This window comes from Ascaphus truei, chromosome 13 (genome assembly GCF_040206685.1).
Source record: "Ascaphus truei isolate aAscTru1 chromosome 13, aAscTru1.hap1, whole genome shotgun sequence".
NCBI lineage: Eukaryota > Metazoa > Chordata > Amphibia > Anura > Ascaphidae > Ascaphus > Ascaphus truei.
In genome coordinates this window covers 8,486,336-8,514,184 of record NC_134495.1, presented here as the reverse complement: position 1 = coordinate 8,514,184, position 27,849 = coordinate 8,486,336, and the positions used below count along the sequence as shown (strand labels likewise).

Here is a 27,849-nt window from a genome sequence, read left to right as displayed (position 1 = left end):
GGTAACCGCATTGCACCTGAGCCCTGCGCCTGCGTCCTCTCCGGGGGAAACGTCAACGAATTTGGCCCAAACCGGTGCCCGGCGGGAGAACCGGCTTCCCCGGGCCTATCCTACCCCGCACCCCGGGCCTAGCTTACCCCGGGCGAGGTCCGTGAGCGGAGAACACACCCGCCCCACACACACAGCCGGGCGGGAGGTGCCGGCTCCGGGGGGCCTCCCATCATGCACCGCGTTATTGTGTCCGGTAACTCAGGGAGATGAGACCGGGGGACAGGAGACAGCGCGCGCACCGGTAACCCGGACCCGGCACAGCACCGTGAGCACCGGCGGCGGGAACCCGGGCCCGGAGGGAGGGAGGGGGTATATATGTCTGTCAATAATATATATATATATATATATATATATATACAGTATGTACATTAGGGGGACTGTCACTAACTATATATATATATATATATATATATATATATATATATATATGTCTGTCTGTCTGTCACTAATACTGTATGTATACTCATTAGTGTGTGTGTGTGTGTGTGTGTGTGTGTGTGTGTGTGTGTGTGTGTGTGTGTGCGTGCGTGCGTGCGCGCACACACACACACACACACACACACACATATATATATATATATATATATATATATATATATATATATATATATATATATATACACACACGCCTGATCCTAGTGTATTACAATACAATACTGAACAATATGCATAGCCGAATCTCTATTAACCCCCAAGGTTAAGATTCAATATCCTCATCTGTACAGCATACATCCGAGTCCAACTTTTTAATATTTTTGTATTGTTTTACTCACTGTCTGCCTATTCCCATTTTCAGTGGTTACATGTCTGGTTTTTATTACATTTGCTATTATATGCTAATATGAGTGTGTGCTCATCTTCCTGTTTTATATATCTATATATATATATATATATATATATATATATATCACTGCCCGGAGGAAGGTCCACTGTTGGGACCGAAACGTTGGAATTTTGTGCATTGTTTAATACAGTTACGGATTTTCTTGACTTACCAGAGTTCTGTCTTCTGATTTTGTGGAACACGGTATCGTATAATTGTCTTTATTATATGGGACATACACCAACAATTATTGGTGGATAACTTTTGGAGTACCGGCTGTCGTGGTTCTAATATATACAGGCATACCCCGGTTTAAGGACACTCACTTTAAGTACACTCGCAAGTAAGTACATATCGCTCAATAGGCAAACGGTAGCTCACGCATGCGCCTGTCAGCACGCCCTGAACAGCAATACCGGCTCCCTACCTGTACCAAAGCTGTGCGCAAGTGGGGAGACTATAGAGCCTGTTACACATGTGTTATTTACATCAGTTATGCACGTATATGACGATTGCAGTACAGTACATGCATTGATAAGTGGAAAAAGGTAGTGCTTCATTTTAAGTACATTTTCACTTTACATACATGCTCCGGTCCCATTGCGTATGTTAATGCGGGGTATGCCTGTATGTGTATGTATATATATGTGTATATGTATATGCAGCTGGCACTCCAAATGCAGTAATATGGTGCCGTGCATGTTCTATAGACATCAATAGTAAAAAATTGTCAACCCCAAAAGAGCAAATAAAGAACAGCACTCAGCCGTAAGATGCAAAGAAAAACCCTGTATTTAAGATGGTATACAAGCACACTTAGTCCAACGATTCGGCACTCCCCTGAGGAAGGTCCTTTCTGGACGAAACGTTGGACTAAGTGTGCTTATATACCATCTTAAATTCAGGTTTTTTCTTTGCATCCTACGACTGAGTGCTGTTCTTTGTTTGCTCTTTTGGGGTTGACAATTTTATATATTAGTGACATCTATTGTGTGTGTCTACTGGTGTGCCTGCTAACACTTTCTTCTATTCCTAATGCCTTTGTAGTTAATGCACCCGGACAGAACGCGACTTTTAGTGGAGTGCCAACTATAATCAATTATATCTATGTATTTAAAAAACGCTGTCCATAATATATGTCCTCGAGACCTTCATCAAGGACAAGTTTACTAACTACATTCAAGAGTGCTACTGATCAACTATACATACATACATACATACAGTGTTGCTTTGTATTAGGAGAGGATATACTGTATACAGTATGGGGCATGTCAGCTAGATCTCTTAGCACTGAGAGGGATGTCAGCCTGATGACTTTGAGGGGGAATGGGGGGTCGATCCTGATTTCTTATTGTTGCAGTTATCTATCAGGGAAGCCTTTCTGTTTAGAAGTGTATCTTACTATGGTGGCACATAGGAAGCCTGTACCCAGGGCTTGGCATCACATTGGCACATGCCTGTCAGAACTGGTATATCTTTATATCTGAGGACAGTCAGTAAGCCGGTGTATACTGAACATAATCATATGTTTTGTGTGTGGTAGATCCTAATCATTGTATATATGGTTATGGGGCAGGCATGTGTGTGTCGTCAGATTTCTTTGTATCTCCCTCTGAGGGAGGGGTTGAACTACAATCTTGTGCCCGAGTTTAAATTATATCGTCCGTGTCAGTCCCCTAATAATATATAAAATCAAAGGGATAGGCACGCCATAAATATGCCCCAAAATGTATTTTATGCATCTGATGAAATGTTGTGCGAGCTTTTCACTGTCCGCTAGAATAAACTATGAAATCTTAAACTGATTCCTGATTGATAAGCCTTCATGCAGAGGAGAAATGATAAATCTTTTAATGCAGGGATAGGGTAGATCCTTCATATATAGGTTTGGTGAGAGGTGTGTCTGCTGCATCTGCACTGTATATTGTGTACCTGGGACTGGATATATAGTCTGGCTGTCGGCATTATATCGCCTTGGCTATCTGTTTTATTTGTCTGGGTATCGGCATTATATGAACTTTATATTTTTGCTGGCTATTAGCATTAGATTATTTTTATATTGTGAATCTGGAGCTAGTTAAAGTGACTGGGTTTGGCTGTCGGCATTATATGCACAGTATATTTTTGTATTTGGAGCTAGCTGCGACTCCCACTTCATATTTCGGTATGTGGATTGGGTGACTGGGTCAGCCTGTCTATTTTTAGATCTGGTCCTCAGCATGAGCTGCAATCTGGTTTTCAGCCTCTCCTTTGATCTGGTTCTGAAGGGAGGGACATATCTGCCTGCCACCCCTCCCATCCTCGTCATCACTGTACAGGGCATCGCCTTAGAATAAACGATCCATTTAAATCCCCCGGGATATATGAAGGGCGTTTTCCATCACTGATCACAAAGGGTAAGGGGCCTGGAAGCATCCTAAAGCTGTGATCCCTTTTTAAATAGGGTGGGGGAAACTTAGCGGATCCCAAAGAGCCAGTGTTTTCAGAAGGTAGAGGTGGTATATGTTTATCCTAAGGATGTCATCCCTTTACAGAGTGTGAGAATCTGGACACTTCCCAATGAGCTGACCCTTTTACACATGAGGCTGAAGACCGGAGCCTAACAGGGTGAGTTGTTTGCAGCTTGAGATCTGAGGGGAGGGGGGGAATGAAAGCTTTCTCCCTTGCAATGCATTCTCATGTTTATATCACAGTCATGTTAACCCTTTGACGTGTGGAGGCTTCAGATACATGTTTAATAGGGATGGGGGGCTGAAGATATTATGATCCGCAATGCAGATGTATAACAACGTATGTGGTGCCTTATCTGTATCTCCATAAATCTGTGCTCTTCACTCCTGTGCTAGAAAGGATGCTGCATCGTGGTACCCATCCGTATGACTTCATTATGCTTCTCTGGCTTGTAAGGCAAACCAGTGGGAGTTGTGTTGTTCTGTGTAAGCTTTCCCCAGTGTGCTGGATACCAGCAAAGTAATGTTATTAAAGTATGCATTCTCACTCTGGGTATAGCATGACAACATATAATGTGACAAACGGTTACATCACATGTTAATCTTTCATTTTAGGGGGGTGTGTGTGTATATTCTATTTTTGTCACAACAGAACTTGTAAAATATACTTGTGGTTCAACTTTAATTTTAAATGAAGGATACAATGTTTTAACAGCTGATTTAAAAAATATATATATTTGTAAATCAGCATCGCTTGTCGTGGAAGAGAGTGAGAACTCCCTAAAACTTGTCCTAAAATATCAATTGTTAGTCCAAATGAAAAAGGTATCGCCTAAAACGGAAGTACTCCTTTATTCTGCGCTATTACATTTTTATTGTAAAGCTGCAAGGTTCAGGTAATTAGGAATTGCATCCTATGTAAAGAATCGGGAAGCTTAATGCCAATTTTAATAAAGTGGGTCATTCGTTGCTTTTAGGCAGTACAATTATTTAATGGAGCAAACAAAGAGAACAATGATTTAGCCATGTGCCCTTGTGACCTACTCTCTTCTACTCTCCTGGGCTTATTCAATTACTTCAACCATGCTGTATCTTCTGTTGTCTACATGTAACCAATGTTAGCAGTCTGCTCCCTCTATTCCAGGGTTGGCCAACTCCAGGCCTCAAGGGCCACCAACAGGTCAGGATATCCCTGCTTCAGCACAGGTGGCTCAATCAGTGGCTCAGTCGAAGAAGATATCCTGAAGACCTGTTGATGGCCCTTGAGGACTGGAGTTGGCCACATCTGCTCTATCCTATAGAGCAGCGGTGCGCAAACTGGAGGGGACGCGCCCCCAGGGGGGAGCGCAATACTTTTTTGGGGGGCGCGGGCTGTGTGGCTCACTTACCTGGCTTCTGTGGTCCACTCATCTCCATGACAACGCGGCTTCATTTGATACCCGTTGCCATGGAGACACTGATGACTCGGTGTGTGACGTCAAATGACTCGGTGTGTGACGTGATGTCGCGTGACCCCAAACCGTCATTTGTGGCCTGGTGGGGGGGGGGGGAGCGTGCCACAGCGGCAATCAGGCAGGGGGCTGCAACCCAGGAAGTTTGCACACCCCTGCTATACAGATCCCATAGATAATGATGTTTCATTATACCCAGCATTAGAAGCTTTACTTTCCTTACCAGGCTCTCAGCTTTTGCCTGGCCACAAATAAAAGCTTTCATATTTACAAATGAAAATCCTCATGTTATAGATCTAAATTACTAGTATACTGGGAGTCACAAACAGTGGGGTTTTGCATGTGAAACTCCCCATTTTAGTTGCGCTTGGGTGCTCCTCCAATTTCTCCAGCAGCGTCAAAAGGAATCCCCCGCTCCCCCCATTTGTTGCGGCGCACAGAAATGGCGTTGGGTGTAACGATGTAAATGGTATTCTTTGTGCTAAAAAAAAAATCAATTAAAAATGCGTCGAAATCGTCCGCCAAATTGATGGCGGAAATCCTAAAAAGTCTGTTATTAGTGTTGGCGCAGAATTAATTTGCTATGTATGAGCCCAAAACGATATTTGACGCAGTATGGATGTTTATTATATAGGTTACCAAAGTATATTTGTTTTCACAGTGTGGCTATTCTAACTAATTTTACAGTAATTGGTATTTACTAGTACTAGTTTATAAATTAAAAATAAAGGCGTCATTCTGCTTTCATTTAACCTCTTGAGCACCCGACTGGCCGCAGCGCCTCCAGCACATCGCAATCACATGAGCGCAGAACGCGGTCTCCCAGCGGGAAGACCAGGACATAGCCAGACCCCATGATGTGACGGCTTCCTCATTGGGCACTCAAATGGTTAAATTGCATCAGATGGGCATTCAACATTAGGGATGCATCAAAAATTATGCAAGTCACATACAGACCTTCATACTGTACGCCTTACGTTATATGAAGTCACATACAGACCTTCATACTGTACGCCTTACGTTATATTAAGTCACATACAGACCTTCATACTGTACGCCTTACGTTATATGAAGTCGCATACAGACCTTCATACTGTACGCCTTACGTTATATGAAGTCACATACAGACCTTCATACTGTACGCCTTACGTTATATGAAGTCACATACAGACCTTCATACTGTACGCCTTACGTTGTATGAAGTCACATACAGACCTTCATACTGTACGCCTTACGTTATATGAAGTCACATACAGGCCTTCATACTGTACAAGGGAAAAGAAAAATAACAGTGCGCAGCTAATAACTAGTAAACAGTAAATAACCAGTGAACAGTGCACCGTGACTTAAACAAACAATATTGTGGACCTTAAAAGTGGATCTTGTATTATTCGTGAGTCTGCAGCCTTTCTTGGGGGTGGCTCGACACCCCAGGAACTAGACAAAAAACAAAAAGACAAGGCGCACAACGCACATAGTGTAATACGGTTAAAATAGTGACTTTATGGTTAAAAGTAAATATATCTGCGTACATCAAGTGAGAATCAACAAGCAGTTGGTATATTGGTTTACCACACCAGAAGATGACACTGTGCAGCACCCTCGGATGGATCTCAGCATGCAGAGGATCAGGAAGCGTCTTATCTGTCCCTTTGCAGCATCCTCCGTTTGGGGGTAGTGTGGGTGAGTCTCTTGTGAAGAAAGCCCCACAGCACACAGCTCTCTGGATGGTAGTGGAGCCGCAAGATTCAGCGTCCGTAGATCTCTGTACCGTTTGCCGCCACTTCCTCACTGTGCGCTCGGCGATGACGTCACGAGTCGCTCCGCAGCTTCCGCGATGCTTCTCGTGGAACGCACAGCGTGCGTGTCAGTTCAGCAGTGCTTGGCAGCGGGAAGGGATACTTAGCAGGCGGCTAATAAACAGTGTCCACGATCACTCATCCTTTCTTCACAAGAGACTCACCCACACTACCCCCAAACGGAGGATGCTGCAAAGGGACAGATAAGACGCTTCCTGATCCTCTGCATGCTGAGATCCATCCGAGGGTGCTGCACAGTGTCATCTTCTGGTGTGGTAAACCAATATACCAACTGCTTGTTGATTCTCACTTGATGTACGCAGATATATTTACTTTTAACCATAAAGTCACTATTTTAACCGTATTACACTATGTGCGTTGTGCGCCTTGTCTTTTTGTTTTTCTTCATACTGTACGCCTTACGTTATATGAAGTCACATACAGACCTTCATACTGTACGCCTTACGTTATATGAAGTCACATACAGACCTTCATACTGTACGCCTTACTTTATATGAAGTCACATACAGACCTTCATACTGTACGCCTTACTTTATATGAAGTCACATACAGACCTTCGTACTGTACGCCTTACGTTATATTAAGTCACATACAGACCTTCGTACTGTACGCCTTACTTTATATGAAGTCACATACAGACCTTCGTACTGTACGCCTTACGTTATATTAAGTCACATACAGACCTTCGTACTGTACGCCTTACTTTATATGAAGTCACATACAGACCTTCGTACTGTACGCCTTACGTTATATTAAGTCACATACAGACCTTCGTACTGTACGCCTTACTTTATATGAAGTCACATACAGACCTTCGTACTGTACGGGGCAGGTTATATGATGGGTTGTATGACTTTTTAGCACTGGAATTGAGTTGTTGGCGACTCCAGCTGCAAAGGTTGGAATATCTGTTTCTTAGTGTTTGCACAGAAAAGGTTTTACTTTAATCTGGGTTTTTCTTGTCCTAATATTGGATCCCTACATCGCTTTTCCTGGTCCCATCACTTCATCCCTGATATTTGGGGAGCACGTGCAATGATACGACGCTTTTTATGGTTGAACAGAAGCGGGTCCATTTGTGAGAGAATCCCACCATGTGTCAGCGCTACTGTAACTCAACTGAAAAGTAAGGGGGAAGTTAGAGTGTAAGCTCTTTAAATCAGCAATCCCCCCATGTGCCTATGTAATTACTATCTTACCCCCTGAGCGTGTCCTGCTCTTTAAAATTTTTTTTTTTAAATGTTCTACTCTTAAAAATTCTGATTTTCGTAAGCATAAGCATTTGAGGTTACCACGGTAACCTTGACACTGCGCTGGGCTCAGGGGAGAGCTCCATTTTAACCACCTGGACACTTAATATTTCAACCGCTTCTATCTCCTGAACCGAGTATCAGATGTAAAAAATAAAAACCGTGTTTGAAAGGGCAAGAATAGATATCTTAAAGTAAGTAAAACAAAAGGAGGTCAGCACGGAAAGCTGCGTTTAAATGGGGAGTCCCACCTAGGGCGGAAGGATGGGGGTCACGTTTAATGGCAAAAAAAAAGTTGTGTATGTTTTGTGCTTCATTTGTTAAATAACTCCGATTACCTCATTAGTCAAACAGATAAACAGAATGAGATGATATTTATAAATTGAACTGAACCAAGGAACACATTTAATTTCTCACAAGATATAAGCAAAGTATTTATTTATAAAACGTGTTATCAGGAAGTATTACATTGAGAGTTACCTCTCGTTTTCACGTATGTCCTCGGTACAGAGTTAAGATGACAAATAATACATGGTTACAAATACATAGTTACATAAGTGAGCAGAGTTATACATTATATACAAGACATTGCATGCACAGTTAGACATAATATATATTACAGGCGTATGGAACAGTTACAGACCAGATTAAAATGTGAGACAGCTTTAGTTTTGAAAGAACTTAGACTGGGGGTGGCTGTGAGAGTCTCCGGGAGACTGTTTCAGTTTTGGGGTGTACGGTAAGAGAAGGAGGAGCGGCCGGATACTTTGTTGAGCCTTGGGACCATAAGCAGTCTTTTGGAGTCTGATCTCAGGTGATAGGTGCTGCATGTGGTAGGGGCGAGGAGCTTGTTCAGGTAGCTGGGTAGCTTGCCCAGAAAGTATTTGAAGGCAAGACAGGAAAGATGAACTTTGCGCCTAGACTCAAGTGATAGCCAATCTAGTTATTTGAGCATTTCGCAGTGATGTGTGTTGTAGTTGCATTGGAGAACAAAACAGCATATTGAGTTGTAGAGGGTATCAAGTTTGCTAAGGTGGGTTTGGAGTGCTGAGCCATATACTATGTCCCCATAGTGGATAACTGGCATTAGCATCTGCTGTGCGATAAACTTTCTGACCAGCAGACTTAGGGAGGATTTGTTCCTATAGAGTACACCTCGTTTGGCATAGGTCTTGGATGTCAGGGTAACAATGTGCATCCTGAATGTTAAATGGGAGTCAAACCATAAGCCCAGGTATTTAAAACTAGTAACAGGAGTTAGGGTGGTGTTAGCGTTGGTTCTGATCTGGAGCTCAGTCATTGGAAGCTTTAGAAATGTAGCCTTGGTCCCAAATACCATTGTTACAGTCTTGTCAGTGTTTAAAAACAGTTTGTTTTGGGAAATCCAATTTTCAAGTCTCAAAGTCAGATTGAAGTATGTGTTCAAGGTCGGAGATAATAGGGCTGTGTGTATATAAGATTGTGTCATCTGCATACATGTGTATTGAGGCTCCCTTACAAGCTGTGGGAAGATCATTGATGAACACTGAGAAGAGTAGGGGCCCCAGAACAGAGCCTTGCGGGACATTAAAAGCACAGAATAGTTGTAGTACTAAGGAGAAGGCAGCAATTGTTTTGCCTGGAGATAAATCTCAGATTTTTAGACAAAACACCAATCCTCTGTGTATGACAAACACACAGCTTGCTGCTGAAGCGTTATTGTTAGGTTTATTGTGCAGCTGTTTACAGTAGTTTACAATTTATCACGGGTAGGTATGTCTGAGTTCCTTATCTGTATTGTTCCCGGCAGCAAAGGGGTTATTAAATGATTGGATTGCTGCCTCGGAGATATGTTTGGCATGGTCACAGATTAATGAATGGGTTAATGTAGGTTATACCTTTATCTCAATTACTCATTCGCCAGCTTTAAATAAGTAAATACTAGAAATATTAATGGCAGGTGTAGATTATTGGTAAAAGCTGCATACCCCCTGAACTTGCCAAATTCTGGAAAGGATCCCCTATTAGCAGGGGCGCTCAACTCCAGTCCTCATGCTCACCCCCCCCCCCCCCCCCTCCCTAACAGGTCAGGTTTTCAGGATATACCATCTTCAGTACAGGTGGCTCATTCAGAAACTCAGTCTTCGATTGAGCCACCTGCGCTGAAGCTGAGATATCCTAAAAACCTGACCTATTGGGGACTGGTGTTCAGCACCCCTGAGCTGCAGTGAAGTTAAAACTGGATAAATAACAGAAGTGCCCCAATAATTATATTGAGAAAAGGATATACCTCCCCTGCTTATTGATACATCAAAGGTACTCAACCTCTCTCCTGGGGGAAGATATCTGGGTTTTGAGCTTGTGAAGATTGTGTATGCCTGGTATAGAAGAATGGAAATACAACCCTAAATGCATCACATTTTTGGATCAAAGTTATAAACGTTTGAGATTTAAGGTCAACACATGATTAGTTTTTTGCTATTTCCCTTTCAAATGAACAGGAAATTGTAACGAAACTGGTAGAAGTTTCAGCAAATGACTTAAAATGAAGTCTCAAAGGTAAATGTACCTGCGGTTTGAGCCAGAAATGTCATTTTTGGTAAAGCCAATAAGAAAACCATATCTTATCTGTATGTATCAGAGTAGGAGAGGAGCGGGCAGTACTGTATTTATCAGCACAGGAAGGGAGCGGGCAGTACTGTATTTATCAGCGCAGGAGAGGAGCGGGCAGTACTGTATTTATCAGCACAGGAGAGGAGCGGGCAGTACTATATTTATCAGCGCAGGAGAGGAGCGGGCAGTACTGTATGTATCAGCGCAGGAGAGGAGCGGGCAGTACTGTATATATCAGCACAGGAGAGGAGCGGGCAGTACTGTATTTATCAGCACAGGAGGGGAGCGGGCAGTACTGTATTTATCAGCACAGGAGAGGAGCGGGCAGTACTGTATTTATCAGCACAGGAGAGGAGCGGGCAGTACTGTATTTATCAGCACAGCAGAGGAGCGGGCAGTACTGTATATATCAGCACAGGAGTGGAGCGGGCAGTACTGTATTTATCAGCACAGGAGAGGAGCGGGCAGTACTGTATATATCAGCACAGAAGGGGAGCGGGCAGTACTGTATTTATCAGCACAGGAGGGGAGCGGGCAGTACTGTATATATCAGCACAGGAGGGGAGCGGGCAGTTCTGTATGTATCAGCGCAGGAGAGGAGCGGGCAGTACTGTATTTATCAGCACAGGAGAGGAGCGGGCAGTACTGTATTTATCAGCACAGGGGAGGAGAAGGCAGTACTGTATTTATCAGCGCAGGAGGGGAGTGGGCAGTACTGTATGTATCAGTGTAGGAGGGGAGCGGCCAATACTGTATTTATCAGCAGCTGAGGGAGTGAACAGAAGCTACAATCCACGGCAGTAATATCTCTTCTCCTTCTGCACTGGGGAGAACGGAATGATGGGGCGACTAGAGTTTGGGGGCCTCCGGTGCAGCACCCGGGATAACTGTTGCCCCCAGTGTAGTAGCGGGAACAATGAATCCTGCTATATTCCGGCTGTTAAAGGGAAGGGCATGGTAGCAAAATTGATTTTCTGCTCTGGCTTTGGTCACTGGACAGCCAGAGAAATTGATATGCCATACAGATGTAAGCTGTGTCATTGGTCAGAATACTATCACAACAGATACAATATGTCACAGTATCACAGGTTTGCAATAGAATTAAATAATATAATACTACTTTGGCCAATTGAATTGATCTTGTGTGTATGTGCAGTGTTAGCAGCAGCCCGGTTGTGGTATATGACTGGAAACTGATTTGGGGTCTGAATGGGCGCGTTATAAACGCTTTTGGAAAATCGCTCCATGTGCATTAGGTACCGAATCAGTCATCTCTGAGTTATGATGTGCATTGTGTTACCGCCATTATGTCGTCATTAAGTCTAGGCTCTGAAAGACCTTTTGTGGCTTCAAAAACTGAAAGCGGAAAAGAAATGTTCTGCATATTATTCTAGGTCCCAAATTCCCAGGGATTTAGGGATTTCATGCCTTTTCTAATGGTCACAGCTCAGTATTTTATTACGCACACTCTTTCACTCTCTCTCACACACTCTCTCTCTCTCACACTCTCTCAAACTCTCTACACACACACTCTCTCTCTCTCTCTCTCTCTCTCTCTCTCACACACACTCCCTCGCACTCCCTCTCCCTCTCTCTCTCTCTTTCACCATCTTTCACACACTCGCGCGCACACACACACACACACACACTCACACACTCACACACACACTCACACAGTCTCTCTCACACACACACACTTTATTTATATATATATATATATATATATATATATATATATATATATATATATATATATATATATATGATGCATGTATGGGGTAAATCAGTATTGCTGACCTGAGGAAGAGAGGCACACTCTCGAAAGAAAGCTTGTCCAATGATATCAATTGTTAGTTGATACCTTTTCTATTTTATTACTAATACTGAAGTACTCATTTATTCTGCACTATTGCAATTGGACTGACAAGACTATTTCCATTTGAGGTGTGTGTGTGTATGATTAATTTATGGTGTGTGCGTGTGCAGACAAAGAAAGAAAGAGGAAGTCAGTTGGCGCGTGAGGAGTAAGTAAGAACGCTGGAGAAGGAGGGAGGCGGAAAGAATTGGGGACATCGTAAGGTATTAAAGAAAAGTGCTGGGGGAGGTAAACAAAATGTATTAGTACAGCTCAACCCTGTTATAGCGTTATTCGCTACAACGCGGATCCGCATATAACGCGGTGTTAGCATGGCTCCCGTTTAAAAAAAAAATATGTATGTATATATTTTTTTTGGGCAAACTTCCAGGATTTGCCATGTCCGGACACACACACACACACACACACACACACCACCTGTTTGGCATGCGAGAGCTCCCACAGTCCTCTCTTCTGTTTGCTCTTTACTGCCTAGAAGAGCATGTGCTGTGTTTCTAGCATAATGTATAAGCTTAATCGCACTGTCAGTTTAAAGCAAAGGCTCCAGCCACAGCCCAGGAATTTCCCACTAAATACAATTTCTGCAGAATGTGTTGGTTGCAGTTTGAGTCTATGACAGTTTTCCCCATACACAGCTGATGGGTTGCAATGTTGATCTCTACCAGCTGTCTACAGTTAACTGAAGGTATATATCTTCAAAGACACCATTCCTGCATCTAATGTGCTTGGTAGTCCTCTGTTTGCCTCCTCAAATGCATTTTTCAGAGTTAACATTTTGAACAAACACATTTGTTCCCCCAAGCAATTTCTGAAATGAAATTTGGCTTAGTAACTGGGTTTTATTGCAGGAATTGAAACCTTTCATTCAATGTACACTATAATGAGCTATGTGGACGGGGGCACTCACTCACACTCACACACACACCTCTACCTGTGGTTTAATTTGGCCCCCTGCTCCCCTGCGTGGGGGTGCCGCCGGGTTCCCTGATTGCGGCGGCCATTTTTCTCCACTCTAAAATTCAATGCTTTATTGCTACCTACACACGGAGACACACCCACACACACACACGCGTGATGGCTGACCCGTGGTGTCGGATCCCCAGCACCCTGCTCCGGGAGTTCCCTGATCGCGGCTGATATTTGTAATTTTTTTCAGCGATCCCGGTTATAACGCGGTCGTATCGGGTGGATCCCGAGCACCGCGTTATAACGGGGTTCAGCTGTAGTAATTTTGTACTGAAACCCGTGTGAAACCTGGCTGTGGCCATGTGGTAAAGGGGTTTTCAACCTTTTTTTGGTTAAGGAAACCTAAAATTATATTGTGAAAATCTGGGGAATCCACCCTCTGTCTCTTCCCCTCTTATGCTCCCCCCTCTCTCTCTTCCCCTCTCTCGCTCCCCGCTCTCTTTTCCCCTCTTATGCTCTCCTTTCTCTCTTCCCCTCTTGCGCTCCCCCCACTCTCTCTTCCTCTCTGTTGCTCCCCCTCTCTCTTCCTCTCTTATGCTCCCCTTTCTCGCTCCCCCCTCTCTTCCCATCTTGCGCTCCCCCCTCTCTCCCCATCTTGCGCTCCCCCCTCTCTCTCTCTCTGAGGGGTGCCCGCGGAACCACAGTTGAAAATCACTGATCTAGTATCTATATAAAGAAGGGACAACGCTGACATATACTGTAATATGCAACATCGTATAGTGTCAGATACATTGTATCTGTTGGCCTGTGTCACAGTGACTAGTAGTGATGTCACAGCTGAACAGTCACATGTTGTGGTTGCAGTGAACCAACCTGAAATAACTGTCATTATATCTCTTTTTCCCTTAAGATGATACAATTGTAGTACTTTTTCCTTTTGGTTTTAATTACTAAAACTACTCCTAATACATACATTCTCCTTGGCTTGTGCGACAGTGTGACTTCTCGCTGTGTTACCATGGCCAATCGAATTCCTTGCTATCTTCCGACAGACTGAGTGGGTATCAGCATGGCCACTTCTAACCTGGAGAACCAGCTGCACAGTGCCCAGAAGAACCTGCTGTTCCTGCAGCAGGAGCACGCCAGCACACTGAAAGGTTTGCACGCCGAGATCCGACGACTACAGCAGCACTGCACAGGTAATACTGCACTGACCAGTGCAATAGGCAACATTAGATCACATAGATAAATATAAGTTCATGATGCAGCTTCTCCCACAGGTCCTTGCATCCTACGGTAAGTGGGACTGCAAAATCTGTTGGGTTCCGGCTCATTTTCTATGGCGGAAGCTTAACAGCATGTTGGGTTTTATGTACCAGAGCAATGAAAATGAGTTAAAAGTCCTAAGGCAGGGGTGCTCAACTCCAGTCCTCAAGGCCGCCCCACCCCCACCAGGTCAGGTTTTCAGGATATCCCTGCTTCAGCACAGGTAGCTGAATCAGAGGCTCAGTCTTTGAAAACCTGGCCTAAAGGGGGGGGGGGGGATTGAGGACTGGAGTTGAGCGTTCCTGACCTAAGGGGTCTCTTTATCCGTCTACAAAACTATGGTGAAAAATGGCACCAAAAAAAATTAATTGAGCTGAGGAATTTCTTTCCCTCTTTGATGCACAAGATGCAGCTTTTTCCCTCTGAGAGATCGGTTTACCAAAGTCCTCACTTCAGTATTCGATGTATCGTCTTTACTCAACTACGTATGGGTTTCCTATCAACGGCCTTCATTGTATTGCTGTGTTATTAACCACACACGTATTATTTTTGTGTACATATAATCTGCAAAATAATTGTATTTGGTAACATGTTTTCAAAATGTATAAGGTAATGGTTTAATGCTTTGGATGTATGTTGTTTCATTCCTGAACTGTAAATATACAGTACTGTAAATAATAAATAACCAAGAAATATATTTAGTCATCAACATTTGTGTGTTCCTTTTTCCCCCTCCAGATTTGACCTATGAACTGACTCTTAAAAGTTCTGACAAAACAGGTAAGAAATGGCTTTCTGGCCATTAAAGTAACCCCTTACCTGAATGGGACTTGGCATTCCACCTTCCTTGCCAGAATGTTCTACAGCAAATTACAATGCAGAGGATATATCTAGGAAAATAGGCGATTTGCAGCTTGTCTGGGTACCATGTTTAATTGCTGCAAAGCAATGTTCTTCAAGCAACAATCAGCCTTAAATCACCAATTCAGGGCTAGCAGGCGTATTTGTATAGCGCCAACAACATACTCGGCTCTTCACAAAACCAGAGAAATAGGAATACAGTACAATAAGTGCATAAAAAATACAGCCGCATGATGGGCAATTTTATCATCGAAATCAGGGGCGCTCAACTCAGACCTTAAGACCCCCCCAACAGGTCAGGTTTTCAGGATATCCCAGCTTCAGCACATGTGGCTCAGTCTTTGACCTGTGCTGATGCAGGGACTGATGGAGCCACCTGTGCTGAAGCAGGGACTAATTGAGCCAGGAGAAATGATTCTGAGAGCTCGGCCAGACATGTATTCTGCGAGTTTGAACCTGATACGCGAAGGTGACAAGGGAGCAGTATTAGTGGATGAGAACAAAGGTACATACAGTGCCTCTGTACAGTGTGCCTCTGTACAGTGTGCCTCCGTACAGTGCGCCTCTGTGCAGTGTGCCAGTGGACGTTCCAAATATCCAGACACACTGATCCCTTTGTACTTTTTGTCCTATCAAGGACCTTGTCTTAAATTCCTTGGATCCTTTTAGCTATCAATTTTGACGAGTTTTATGTGACTCAGATTTTTTTAGTTCAATTAAAGGGGCAACGCCTCTTAGGACCGAAGTGAACTAATTCCAGCGACATAACGGGGTCTTATCTGGGCGATTGACACTTTTTTTTTTTTTTTACCCAAATCTGATACCTAGAAGTATATTTAATGTATTTGTGAAAGGGAGACTTGGGAGGGGTGTGTTTTCCGCTGGCTGCTCCCTGTGTGTGATGTCACTGTGTGATCAGCGAGCGCTTGTACAGCCAGGGTCCCCCCACCCCTTATCTTTATTGGGTTTCTGATAAGGACGGGGTGGGATAAGGGGAAAGAAAACACTTGATTGACAAACACTTCCCCCATTCAACTGGCCGATTTATGCGGGATTGCACCTTTAAAGATTTGAATCCTTTTATTTATTTGATTTTTTTTCTAACGCGCTACTCAGCACGAAACTCAGTACTAGAGCGCGCGTGGGAACTTGGGGAGGACACGCATCCCAGGCCTACAACCAGGACCATAGTAATGTTACAGACACAGTCCCTGTTGAGTACTGAGTACTTACTTATGTACTTATGAGTTTACAATCTATGGTTTTGGTGCTTGGGGCACAGGGAGATAAAGTGATTTGCCCAAGGTCACAAGGGGCCGACACCGGGAATGGAACCAGGTTCCCCTGCTTCACACTCAGTGTTTTGTTTCCAGAGTCAGCGTCTTTATTCACTGAGCAGCTCCCTCTCCTTTGACCAATATGAAGTTACAATACATTTCTATATTGCCGTTAATTGCAAATTGATCCACGCTTTCACAGCGTGTTACCCCTTGACCGCCAGGGTTGCAGGTTCTATGTGCATGATACTTGATTATGACAAAGCATTTTTCTTGCTCCCTTTCTATGGTTTCTGCATTAGTTATTTCCTGTTATTTAGGCTGTTGCACTCCAAATATATCATTATTTAAGAATTGTGCTATGGAGGTAAATATTAGTGTCTTTCTTTCGTAACACACATTGCTCAATAGCAGAATGAATAAATGCCCCTGGCAGAAAGGGGTATATAAATAAGGCAATAAGGCCACATGGAAGTCCATATAATGTTCACTATGTAGCTGAAATTGTGCGGTGATTGTAAAGGAATAATCCAAGCGGTCTGTTTTTATTTATTTTTTTTACCTAGGATTGAAGCAGGGGGTCACCGGAGCTGAAGCCCCTTAATCTCAGCTCTGGGGACCTCGTGCTTCCTGAGATACAGACCCTCCGTAAGGGGGCGCCAGTATCTCAACAAAGATTAAAGCTTCTGCTTCACGCGCGCCAATAGGAAGCCGCACCGGATGACGTTACACAGGAAGCCGCACCAGATGACGTCACGCAGGAACCACGCCGGATGACGTCACGCAGGAACCACGCCAGATGATATCACTCAGGAAGCTGCACCGATTGGCCCGCAGGGCGCGGAAGCTGTGAAAAGCGACTATTGCGTGTACCTGAGCGGCCACCAGCGCCCCCTATGGAGGATTGTATCTCTGGAAGCAGGGGTCCCCGGAGCGGAAATTAACACAGTTCCACTCTGGAGACCCCCTGCTTCAATCCTGTGTAAAAAAAAAAAACCAGCCGCTTGGATTTTGGATTGCCTCTGTGTCCCCTGTGGGTTTTAATATCGGTTATAAATGTTGCACGTAACCTTGTCACTGGCCATTGATTGGCTTTTTAGCTGACATACATCAATGTATCTAAAAATGGGAAAACTGGACACGTGAGCAATAAATGTCTCTCATATTGATTTTGTGGCCCATTAGTGTCTGAACATGTGCGCTCGTTAAATGTCTTTGTGACGTTTAATATCGAAGAATAACCGCATTGTCACATGGAAAACAGGGCTATGAAGGGCATACAGCAAAAATAGTACGGGGAAAATACTTATATTTCACATTCAAAATGCTTCTTGTGTATGGATTAAGCAGGCACATTGTGAATAAATACTCTGTAAAAGTTATATTATAGTCAGTAGTGATCAAATATATTCCGGCCAACCTCGTTCCTTTTCTTTATCATTAAAAGATCATTGGGATAATTGTTATAATTCGTGTTAAAATCTATAACCAAAAAAAACTGAGTTAGGCAGTGAAGGACTTGGGAGGGGGGACCAGTACCCCAAAAGTATCTACTTCTATGGGCCATAATGTCCCAAACTGCCAACCACCCCCACTTTATGTGCAGATAGCGAAAACCAGGAGTGGCCAACAGGTCAGTTTTTCCGGATATCCCTGTTTCAGCAAAGGTGGCGCAATCAGTCCTTGCTTCAGCACAAGGAAGCAGGTATATCCTTAAAACCTGACCTGTTGGTGGCCCTTGAGGACTGTAGTTGGCCGCCCCTAACCTAAATTAATTTGTATTCCTTCACCCACTATTATTACACAGTTACATAGTTACATAGTAGATGAGGTTGGAAAAAGAAATGCGTCCATCAAGTTCAACCTATGCTAAATTTAGACGACAGATACTTTATCCTATATTTGTACTTACAGTATTTATTTATTGAAGTGAAACTTCCTTAGTGGCACCTCATTCGTGATGGGGCAAAAATGGATTGTGGAGACAGAAATGAAACGGATGTGACGTCAGTGCTGGCAGTTGAGGCCGGGCTGTGTTCTGGCTCAGCCCGACCCCAACACTGACATCACACCCGCTCCACAAATCAGATGCGGCGGCGGCGGCGATAGCCGCCGGCGCCGCTCCTAACGGGCGCTGCTCCCCCCACATGGCTAATGACATATGCGGCGGCGGCGGCGATAGCCGCCGGCGCCGCTCCTAACGGCCGCCATTCCCCCCGCACATCCGCTGCCAAGCCGCGCATGCTCAGTAATCATGGGGACTGGAGGAAAGCCACGCATGCGCAGAAGCGGTTGGCAGCGGCGCCGTTCCCCGCCCGCTGCCACGGCTGTAAACATGTGTTGCCGTTCCCCGTCTGCTGCCCGGGACAGCAGAGACCGCCTGACCGGGACAGCAGAGACCGCCCGACCGGGACAGCAGAGACCGCCCGACCGGGACAGCCCCCCCCCCCTTTCCTAACCCGAATGGGACCTCCCTCCCAGCCCACACATGTGCCCGCCTAACTTCCACTACCGCTGCCATGCCGCGCATGCGCAGAAGCGGCTGGCAGCGGCGCCATTCAGCCCTCCAGTGACGCGGGCGTTTGCGGGCCCCCCAGGAAGCGGTGTTACAAAAACCCGGGCGCAACCCGCGCGGACCCCCCCCCCCCAGACCCCCCACACATTGACGGACCCCCCCGGACCCCCCACACACTGACGGACCCCCCCACATACTGACTGACCCCCCCCGGACCCCCCCACACACTGACAGATCCCCTCAGACCTCCACACACACTGACTGACCCCCCCAGACCCCCACACACACTGACTGACCCCCCCCAGACCCCCACACACACTGACTGACCCCCCCAGACCCCCACACACACTGACTGACCCCCCCAGACCCCCACACATACTGACTGACCCCCCAGACCACCAAACACACTGACTGACCACCCCAGACCCCCACACACACTGACTGACCCCCCAGAGACCCACACACACTGACTGAACCCCCCAGACCCCCACACACACTGACTGACCCCCCCAGACCCCCACACACATTGACTGACCCCCCCAGACCCCCACACACACTGACTGACCCCCCCAGACCCCCACACACACTGACTGACCCCCCCAGACCCCCACACACACTGACTAACCCCCCAGACCCCCACACACACTGACTGAACCCCCCAGACCCCCACACACACTGACTGAACCCCCCAGACCCCCACACACACTGACTGAACCCCCCAGACCCCCACACACACTGACAGACCCCCACACACACTGCCTGACCCCCCCAGACCCCCACACACACTGACTGACCCCCCCAGACCCCCAAACACACTGACTGACCACCCCAGACCCCCACACACTGACTGACCCCCCCAGAGACCCACACACACTGACTGACCCCCACACACACTGACTGAACCCCCCAGACCCCCACACACACTGACAGACCCCCACACACACTGCCTGACCCCCCAGACCCCCACACACACTGCCTGACCCCCCCAGACCCCCACACACACTGCCTGACCCCCCCAGACCCCCACACACACTGACCCCCCCAGAGCCCCACACACACTGACTGACCCCCCCAGACCCCCACACACTGACCCCCACGACCCCCACACACACACAGTCACACGCACACTTAGTCACACTCACACGCACACTCACAGTCACACGTACACTCAGTCACACTCACACTCAGTCACACTCACAGTCAGACGCACTCAGTCACACTCACAGTCAGACGCACACGTACAGTCACACGCACACGCATAGTCACACGCATAGTCACACGCACAGTCACACGCACACGCATAGTCACACGCACAGTCACACGCACACTCTCAGTCACACGCACACTCTCAGTCACACGCACACTCTGTCACACGCACACTCTGTCACACGCACACTCTGTCACACGCACACTCTGTCACACGCGCACTCTGTCACACGCGCACTCTGTCACACGCGCACACTCTGTCACACGCGCACACTCTGTCACACGCGCACTCTCAGTCACGCGCACTCTCAGTCACACGCGCACTCTCAGTCACACGCGCACTCTGTCACACGCGCACTCTGTCACACGCGCACTCTGTCACACGCGCACACTCTGTCACACGCGCACACTCTGTCACACGCGCACTCTCAGTCACGCGCACTCTCAGTCACACGCGCACTCTCAGTCACACGCGCACTCTGTCACACGCGCACTCTGTCACACGCGCACTCTGTCACACGCGCACTCTGTCACACGCGCACTCTGTCACACGCGCACTCTGTCACACGCGCACTCTGTCACACGCGCACTCTGTCACACGCGCACTCTCTCAGTCACACGCGCACTCTCTCAGTCACACGCGCACACTCTCAGTCACACGCGCACACTCTCAGTCACACGCGCACACTCTCAGTCACACGCGCACACTCTCAGTCACACGCACACTCTCAGTCACACGCACACTCTCAGTCACGCACACTCTCAGTCACGCACACTCTCAGTCACACGCGCACTCTCTCAGTCACACGCGCACACTCTCAGTCACACGCGCACACTCTCAGTCACACACGCACACTCTCAGTCACACGCACACTCTCAGTCACACGCACACTCTCAGTCACACGCACACTCTCAGTCACACGCACACTCTCAGTCACATGCACAGTCACACGCACAGTCACACGCGGAATTCACACTTAGTGCAAATAGCTAATACAGGGGATGTGTGCCGAGCACGCGCATTCTAAGTCAAATTTATTTGCATTTTGTCATTGAGATTGTATTTTGATTTTTAATTAAAACATCACCAACACCAACACAAATACAATTTCTGTGACAAAAGTCAAAGAAGTTTCACTTACTATGCGCGTGCTCAGCACACACAGCTTTTTTTATTTATAAAATATTTTACCAGGAAGTAATACATTGAGAGTTACCTCTCGTTTTCAAGTATGTCCTGGGCACAGAGTAAAACAAATAATACATGGTTACAAGTACAGTTACATAAATGAACAGGGTATACATTATATACAAGACATTGCGTGCATAGTTAAAGAAAATATATATTACTAGCTGAGAGACCCGGCGTTGCCCGTGAGTTAAATTTGCCGCTAGGAAAAGGTGGGGGGAGGGACAGTGGACAGGAGGAGGGGAGGGACGGGGACAGTGGACAGGAGGGGACAGTGGACAGGAGGGGGACAGTGGACAGGAGGGGGGGCAGTGGACATGGGGGGGGGCGGTGGAAAGGAGGGGGGGGACGGTGGACAGGAGGGGGGGGACAGTGGACAGGAGTGGGGGGGGACAGTGGACAGGAGGGGGGGGACAGTGGACAGGAGGGGGGGGGACAGTGGACAGGAGGGGGTGGGGCAGTGGACAGGAGGGGGGGGGACAGTGGACAGAGGGGGGGGACAGTGGACAGAGGGGGGGGGACAGTGGACAGGAAGGGGGGGACAGTGGACAGGAGGGGGGGGAGAGTGGACAGGAGGGGGAGGAGAGTGGACAGGAGGGGGAGGAGAGTGGACAGGAGGGGGAGGAGAGTGGACAGGAGGGGGAGGAGAGTGGACAGGAGGGGGAGGACAGTGGACAGGAGGGGGAGGACAGTGGACAGGAGGGGGGGGACCGTGGACAGGAGGGGGGGGACAGTGGACAGGAGGGGGAGGAGAGTGGACAGGAGGGGGAGGAGAGTGGACAGGAGGGGGGGCACACACACTGTGTCCCACACACACACAAAGTGTCACACACAGTGTCACACACACACAAAGTGTCACACACACACACAGTGTCACACACACACAGTGACACACACACACACGTCACCTCTCCTTTCGGCCGCCGCCATGTTACTTAGTCCGCGAGGGAGGAAGGGGGTCCTTCCGTCCGCCGCCATCTTAGGTGCCGCGTGGCAGTGGCAGGCTGCCCTGCCCACTGCCTGTCCCCGCGCCTGGGAGGGAGGTGAGTGGAGCGGGAGGTGAGTGGGGAGGGAGGTGAGTGGGGAGGGAGTGGAGCGGGGTGGAGCGGGGTGGAGGTGAGTGGAGCGGAGGCGGGGAGGTGAGTGGAGCACCGGGGAGGGGGGGAGGTGAGTGTGATGGGGGGGGGGAGAGGACAGAGAGAGAGGTGTGTGTGTGTGTTTTTTTGGACCTTTGGCCCGTCACTCTGCCTCAGGCCAATGAGAGGTGTGGGGGGCGGGCCAAGGGGGTGGTGTGAGTGTGTGAGGCCAATGAGAGGTGTGAGGGCGGGGGCGGGCGGGCGGGCCAAGGGACCAATGAGATTGCCGCTAGGGACAGGGAACACAGTGAAACATACATACATACAATGCTTTCAGAAATATATAGTAGATGGGTGTATGAAACAGTTACAGACCAGATTAAAGTGTGAGACAGCCTTAGATTTGAAAGAACTTAAACTGGTGGTGGATGTGAGAGTCTCTGGTAGGTTGTTCCAGTTTTGGGGTGCATGGTAGGAGAAGGAGGAACGGCCGGATACTTTGTTGAGCCTTGGGACCATGAACAGTCTTTTGGAGTCTGATCTCAGGTGATATGTGCTGCAAGTGGTAGGGGTGAGGAGCTTGTTCAGATAGCTGGGTAGCTTGCCCATGAAGAATTTAAAGGTAAGACAGGAAAGGTGAACTTTGCGCCTAGACTCTAGTGATGACCAATCTAGTTCTTTGAGCATATCGCAGTGATGTGTGTTGTAGTTGCATTGGAGAACAGAGGAAGCAAACAAAAAACCCAGAGTCATATCATCCAATGATATCTTATAAGGGGAAAAATAAATTCCTTCCTGACTCCAAGAATTTGCAATCAGATTACTCCCTGGATCAACATCCTTCCCATGTTTACTTATTTGGTATATCCCTGTATACCTTTCCCATCTAAAAAGATGTCCATCCTTTTTTTTTTTTAAACAAATCTATTGTATCTGCCATCACAGTCTCCATGGGTAATGAATTCCACATTGTAACTGCCCTTACTGTAAAGAACCCTTTCCTTTGTTGCTGGTGAAATCTTCTTTCCTCCAACCTTAAGGGATGACCCTGTGTCTTTTGTACTGCCCTTGGGATGAATAGTTCCTTTGAAAGCTTCTTGTAGTGTCGCCGAATATATTTGTATATAGTTATCATATCCGCTCTTAGACGCCTCTTTTCTAATGTAAATAAATCTAATTTAGCTAGCCTTTCCTCATAAGTTAGATTGTCCATCCCCTTTATTAATTTGGTGGCTCTTCTCTGCACTCTCTCTAGTTCCATAATGTCTTTTCTAAGGAGTGGTGCCCAAAATTGTACTCTATATTCAAGGTGTGGTCTTACTAGTGCTTTATAAAGGGTCATAATTATGTTTACTTCCCTTCCATCCATTGCTCGTTTAATGCAAGATAAGATCTTGTTTGCATTTGCAGCTACTGCATGACTTTGGGCACTATTGCTAAGCCTGCTGCCTACAAGCACTCCTAAATCCTTCTTCATCAAAGATTCCCCAATTTATCCCCATTTAATTTGTAAGTCGCCTGTTTATTCTTGTTTCCCAAATGCATAACCTTACATTTATCTGTATTAAACCTCATCTGTCATTTACCTGACCAAGTTTCCAGTCTCTCCAAGTCCTTCTGGAGAGAAAGTACATCCTGCTCTGATTCTACTACCTTACACAATTTTGTGTGATCAGCAAAGATGGAGACTTTGCTCTCTATGCCAACCTCAAGGTCATTAATAAACAAGTTAAAAAGCAGGGGCCCCAGTACCGATCCCTGACGTACTCCACTCACAACTTTAGTCCAACCGTGAAAAGGTTCAATTTATGACAACCCTCTGTTGTCTATCCTTCAACCAGTTTTCAATCAAGGTGCATATATTTGTACTGAGTTCAATTTTCTTTATTTTGTACACCAACCTCTTGTGTGAAACCGTATCAAAAGCCTTGGCAAAATCTAAGTAGACCAGATCAACTGCATTACCCTGATCTAAATTCCTACTTACCTCCTCAAAGAAACAAATAAGGTTAGTTTGGCAGGACCTATCCTTCATAAATCCCTGCTGACTATTACTAATAATTTTGTTTTCCATTAGGTATTCCTGAATATTATCCCGTATTAAAGTAGTTTCCCCACTATTGAAGTCAGGCTTACAGGTCTGTAACTCCCCGGTTGTGATCTAGCTCCCTTTAAATATAGGCACCACATCTGCTCTACGCCAATCTTGTGGTACTGAGCCTGTGGAAATGGAGTCCTTGAATATTAAATGTAATGGTTTGGCTATTACTGAACTTAACTCCTTAAGAACTCTTGGATTTATGCCTTATTTACTTTCATTTTATCAAGCCGCCTATGAACTTCTTCCTGAGTGAACTAATTGTTCGCTAATATCTTTACTCTATATGGCAAATCTATGGGTCAGCTCAGAGCAGGCCTGCTATCTTCCTCTTCCACCTGTTTCCCCTTCTAACTGTTACCCAGCTATTTACCTGTCCCTCGTTCACAGCGCCACCATCTGCACCACTAGTCCAAGCCAGGGCATGCTCAGTGAGCACTAAACTCCTTTCAAGATTGTCAATGTCCCTCAATATTGCAAATTTCCTCTTCGGATTAGCAATCTCTGACTCTAAAGAGAGCGTGCGCTCACACTGCTCCCTGGAACAGCTTCTCCAAGTGCACATAATCATAATCATTTTTTGTTCTTGTATAGTGCTGCTAGTTTTACGTAGACATTTTGCAGTCCCTGCCCAGATGAGCTTATAATCTGTTTTTGGTGCCTGTAGCACAGGGAGAAAATTACTTGCCCAAGGTCACAAGGAGCCGACACTGGGAATTGAACCAGGTTCCCCTGCTTCAAACTCAGTACCGGCCAGTGTCGTTACTCACTGAGCCGCTCCTTCTCATACACATGCAGCAAGATGTGCATTGAGTGGCAGTCTCAATACTGCTCATTATTGCAACTATGGAGTTATAAGTACTAACAATGAACTGTACTTCACTATACTATACCTTGTTTAACCTCCTTCTGTTTCTAACTCCACACTTAATTCAACCAGCACTTGAAATCAACCAGTCACACAGATCAGGAAACGCAAGCTCAGGTTTCGTTAAAAGCCACTGTTTTAAATAGGGAATCACTCACCAACCAGGTGTGTTAGGTTAGCAGTCAACTAATTATTGAATGACAAGCGGCAGCAGGATATGTATCCAGGTAATACATTAACATCGTGCCAAATTCTTTCAACCTTTTGAAGGATGCAATTTGTGATCCTTAAGTTTAAAACAGAAACAACAGAGTGGTCCTGTTCTCTGCATTATATGATGTTTCTATGCTGCTTTCCATAGAGATCAGTAAAAATGTAGAAGTGTTTAAAGGAAGAAATCTCTGTCCTCTAAGGATTAGTTGCATAATATGGGGTTTCTGTTTAGAATGGTTTTGATTCCCTGTGTGGCACCGAGACCTTCTGTAACACGGATCCAGATTCTGAGTTGCCTGCCAGGTGAAGTCTCACCGCCTGTTGATAAAGATGTCACATTTTCTCCTGTTTTCATTTCTCTAGGAAACGGGATTTCGAGAAGCGACGAACTGAGGATAAAATGTGAAGAGCTGGAAGGTCAGGTGAAGGACAAAGAGACCGAAAACAATGAGTTGCTAAAGGAGTTGGAGCAGAAAAATGCAATGATAATGGTGCTAGAAAACACAATTAAGGAGAGAGAGAAAAAGTATTTGGAAGAACTGAAGGTTAAAAGCCATAAGCTCAACATGCTGTCCAGCGAACTCGAGCAGAGAGCCAGCACCATCGCATATCTGACATCTCAGCTGCATGCTACCAAGAAAAAACTACTGAGCGGGACGTCCGACGTTGCTCCGTCTGGAAGCCCAGCGCTCTCCAGCTATAAGCCATTCCCCCCCAAAGAAAAGCTACCCGAGACTCCGAGGCGAAGGATGAAGAAGAGTCTCTCCACTCCCCTAAACGCCGACTTCGCCGAAGTGTACCGACTCGGGGCCGACGGGAGGAAGGTACTGCTGCGTGAACCTGTGGATGCCATGCCCGACCCAACTCCGTTTCTGTTAGCGCGGCAGTCCGCAGAGACGCAGCTCATGAAAGAGCGGCCGCAAGTGATCCCTCCCATTCATTCGAGTCGCTCCGACTCCAGCAGCCCAGCTAAAGAGAAGAAGCAGAAGGCTCACATCGGAGTAGCACATCGCATTCCCCATGCAACTCCAGCCCAGAGTCAACTGTTGCCCCAGCCAGAGGTTGAAACACTAGCAGTGGATCAAGTCAATGGAGGCAAGGTTGTTAGAAAACACTCGGGGACTGACAGAACTATTTAAAAATCATATTCCTAAACCCAATGTTAAAACTATAAAAAGTATGTTGCTTTTTATGCACTGTTTGATCACATAGGACATAAAAACAAAGGTAGATTTTTTTTTTTTTAAATACTATTATTTGAAATTCCCCAGCATGCCAAATGTAAACCGATTCTCTGGCGATAACCTGATATCCGCTCGCCTGAAACCCAAATTACAAAAGTACTCAATTACTAAGCGTTGTGGCCAAGTATAGATGTATTTACTGCTTGCTACTAATAACTGTGTACGTTGACAAAAGCACAGGCCGCCCGCGTTACTCTCTGCAATAATACTACTCCTTAGACAGTAATATTGATCGACTGTGAACCGACAGCAAATGATATGCAGCTGTTACCACTGAACAATGCTCCTGTTACTCTGTGTCTCTCTGTTACACACTCTGTATAACTTATAAACAAAGCCTTTTTCTCTGGCAGCACTGAAGACAATGCAGATATATATGTATATGTTTGATGGACTTAATAAGACAACTGTACTCTTACTGAGACAGTGTTAGTGTGTATATCTTTTTATACAATTTATCACTGAGGTTTCCTTTGTGCTAGCACTCATTTTCCTTTGTACACAGCCTATTGGTATCATAATACTTATACTTAAATGAATGTTTCGTACAATTGGATTTTATCACATATTCACCCAAATTAGATTTTAAAGTACTTTTTTTTTCATTATTATTTTATTTTTTAAGATACAAAATATGATTCAGACTTAGAGAATTTTCAAATTCCCAAGATACTCAAAAGATTTTTAAATGGGTGAAACCAATATGGCTGCTGGCTCAGCCACAGTCCGGCGAGCAAAGAGAAAGCTGCAACAGCACTGGGACGTCACTGTCAGTGATGGGATTAATAGTATGTGTCTCAGTGTTTTATTTGGATTG

At 45.9% G+C, this 27,849-nt stretch overlaps 1 protein-coding gene across 8 annotated transcripts; it reads left to right on the top strand.

The window, feature by feature from the left end:
- On the top strand, positions 1-27,498 carry CCDC92 (coiled-coil domain containing 92). Of its 8 annotated transcripts, none has more exons than XM_075568370.1 (5): positions 1-292; positions 3,409-3,481; positions 14,216-14,418; positions 15,224-15,265; positions 26,152-27,498. In XM_075568370.1, exons 3-5 carry the CDS (start codon positions 14,289-14,291, stop codon positions 26,925-26,927), a joined length of 948 nt encoding a protein of 315 aa, XP_075424485.1. In that variant the 5' UTR covers positions 1-292; positions 3,409-3,481; positions 14,216-14,288; the 3' UTR covers positions 26,928-27,498. The 8 variants fall into 8 exon arrangements, with proteins under 8 accessions (XP_075424485.1, XP_075424482.1, XP_075424484.1 ...); XM_075568367.1 differs by having other exon boundaries at positions 1-316; XM_075568369.1 differs by having other exon boundaries at positions 2-244; positions 14,272-14,418.
- The last annotated feature ends 351 nt before the right edge of the window (positions 27,499-27,849 follow it).

Excerpts from the sequence above, each read along its gene's own strand:
- CCDC92 (XM_075568370.1), top strand. The coding sequence starts at position 14,289 with ATGGCCACTTCTAACCTGGAGAACCAGCTGCACAGTGCCCAGAAGAAC. Across the intron at positions 14,419-15,223 it reads ACTACAGCAGCACTGCACAG|ATTTGACCTATGAACTGACT; the intron begins GTAATACTGCAC and ends TTCCCCCTCCAG. Across the intron at positions 15,266-26,151 it reads TAAAAGTTCTGACAAAACAG|GAAACGGGATTTCGAGAAGC; the intron begins GTAAGAAATGGC and ends TCATTTCTCTAG.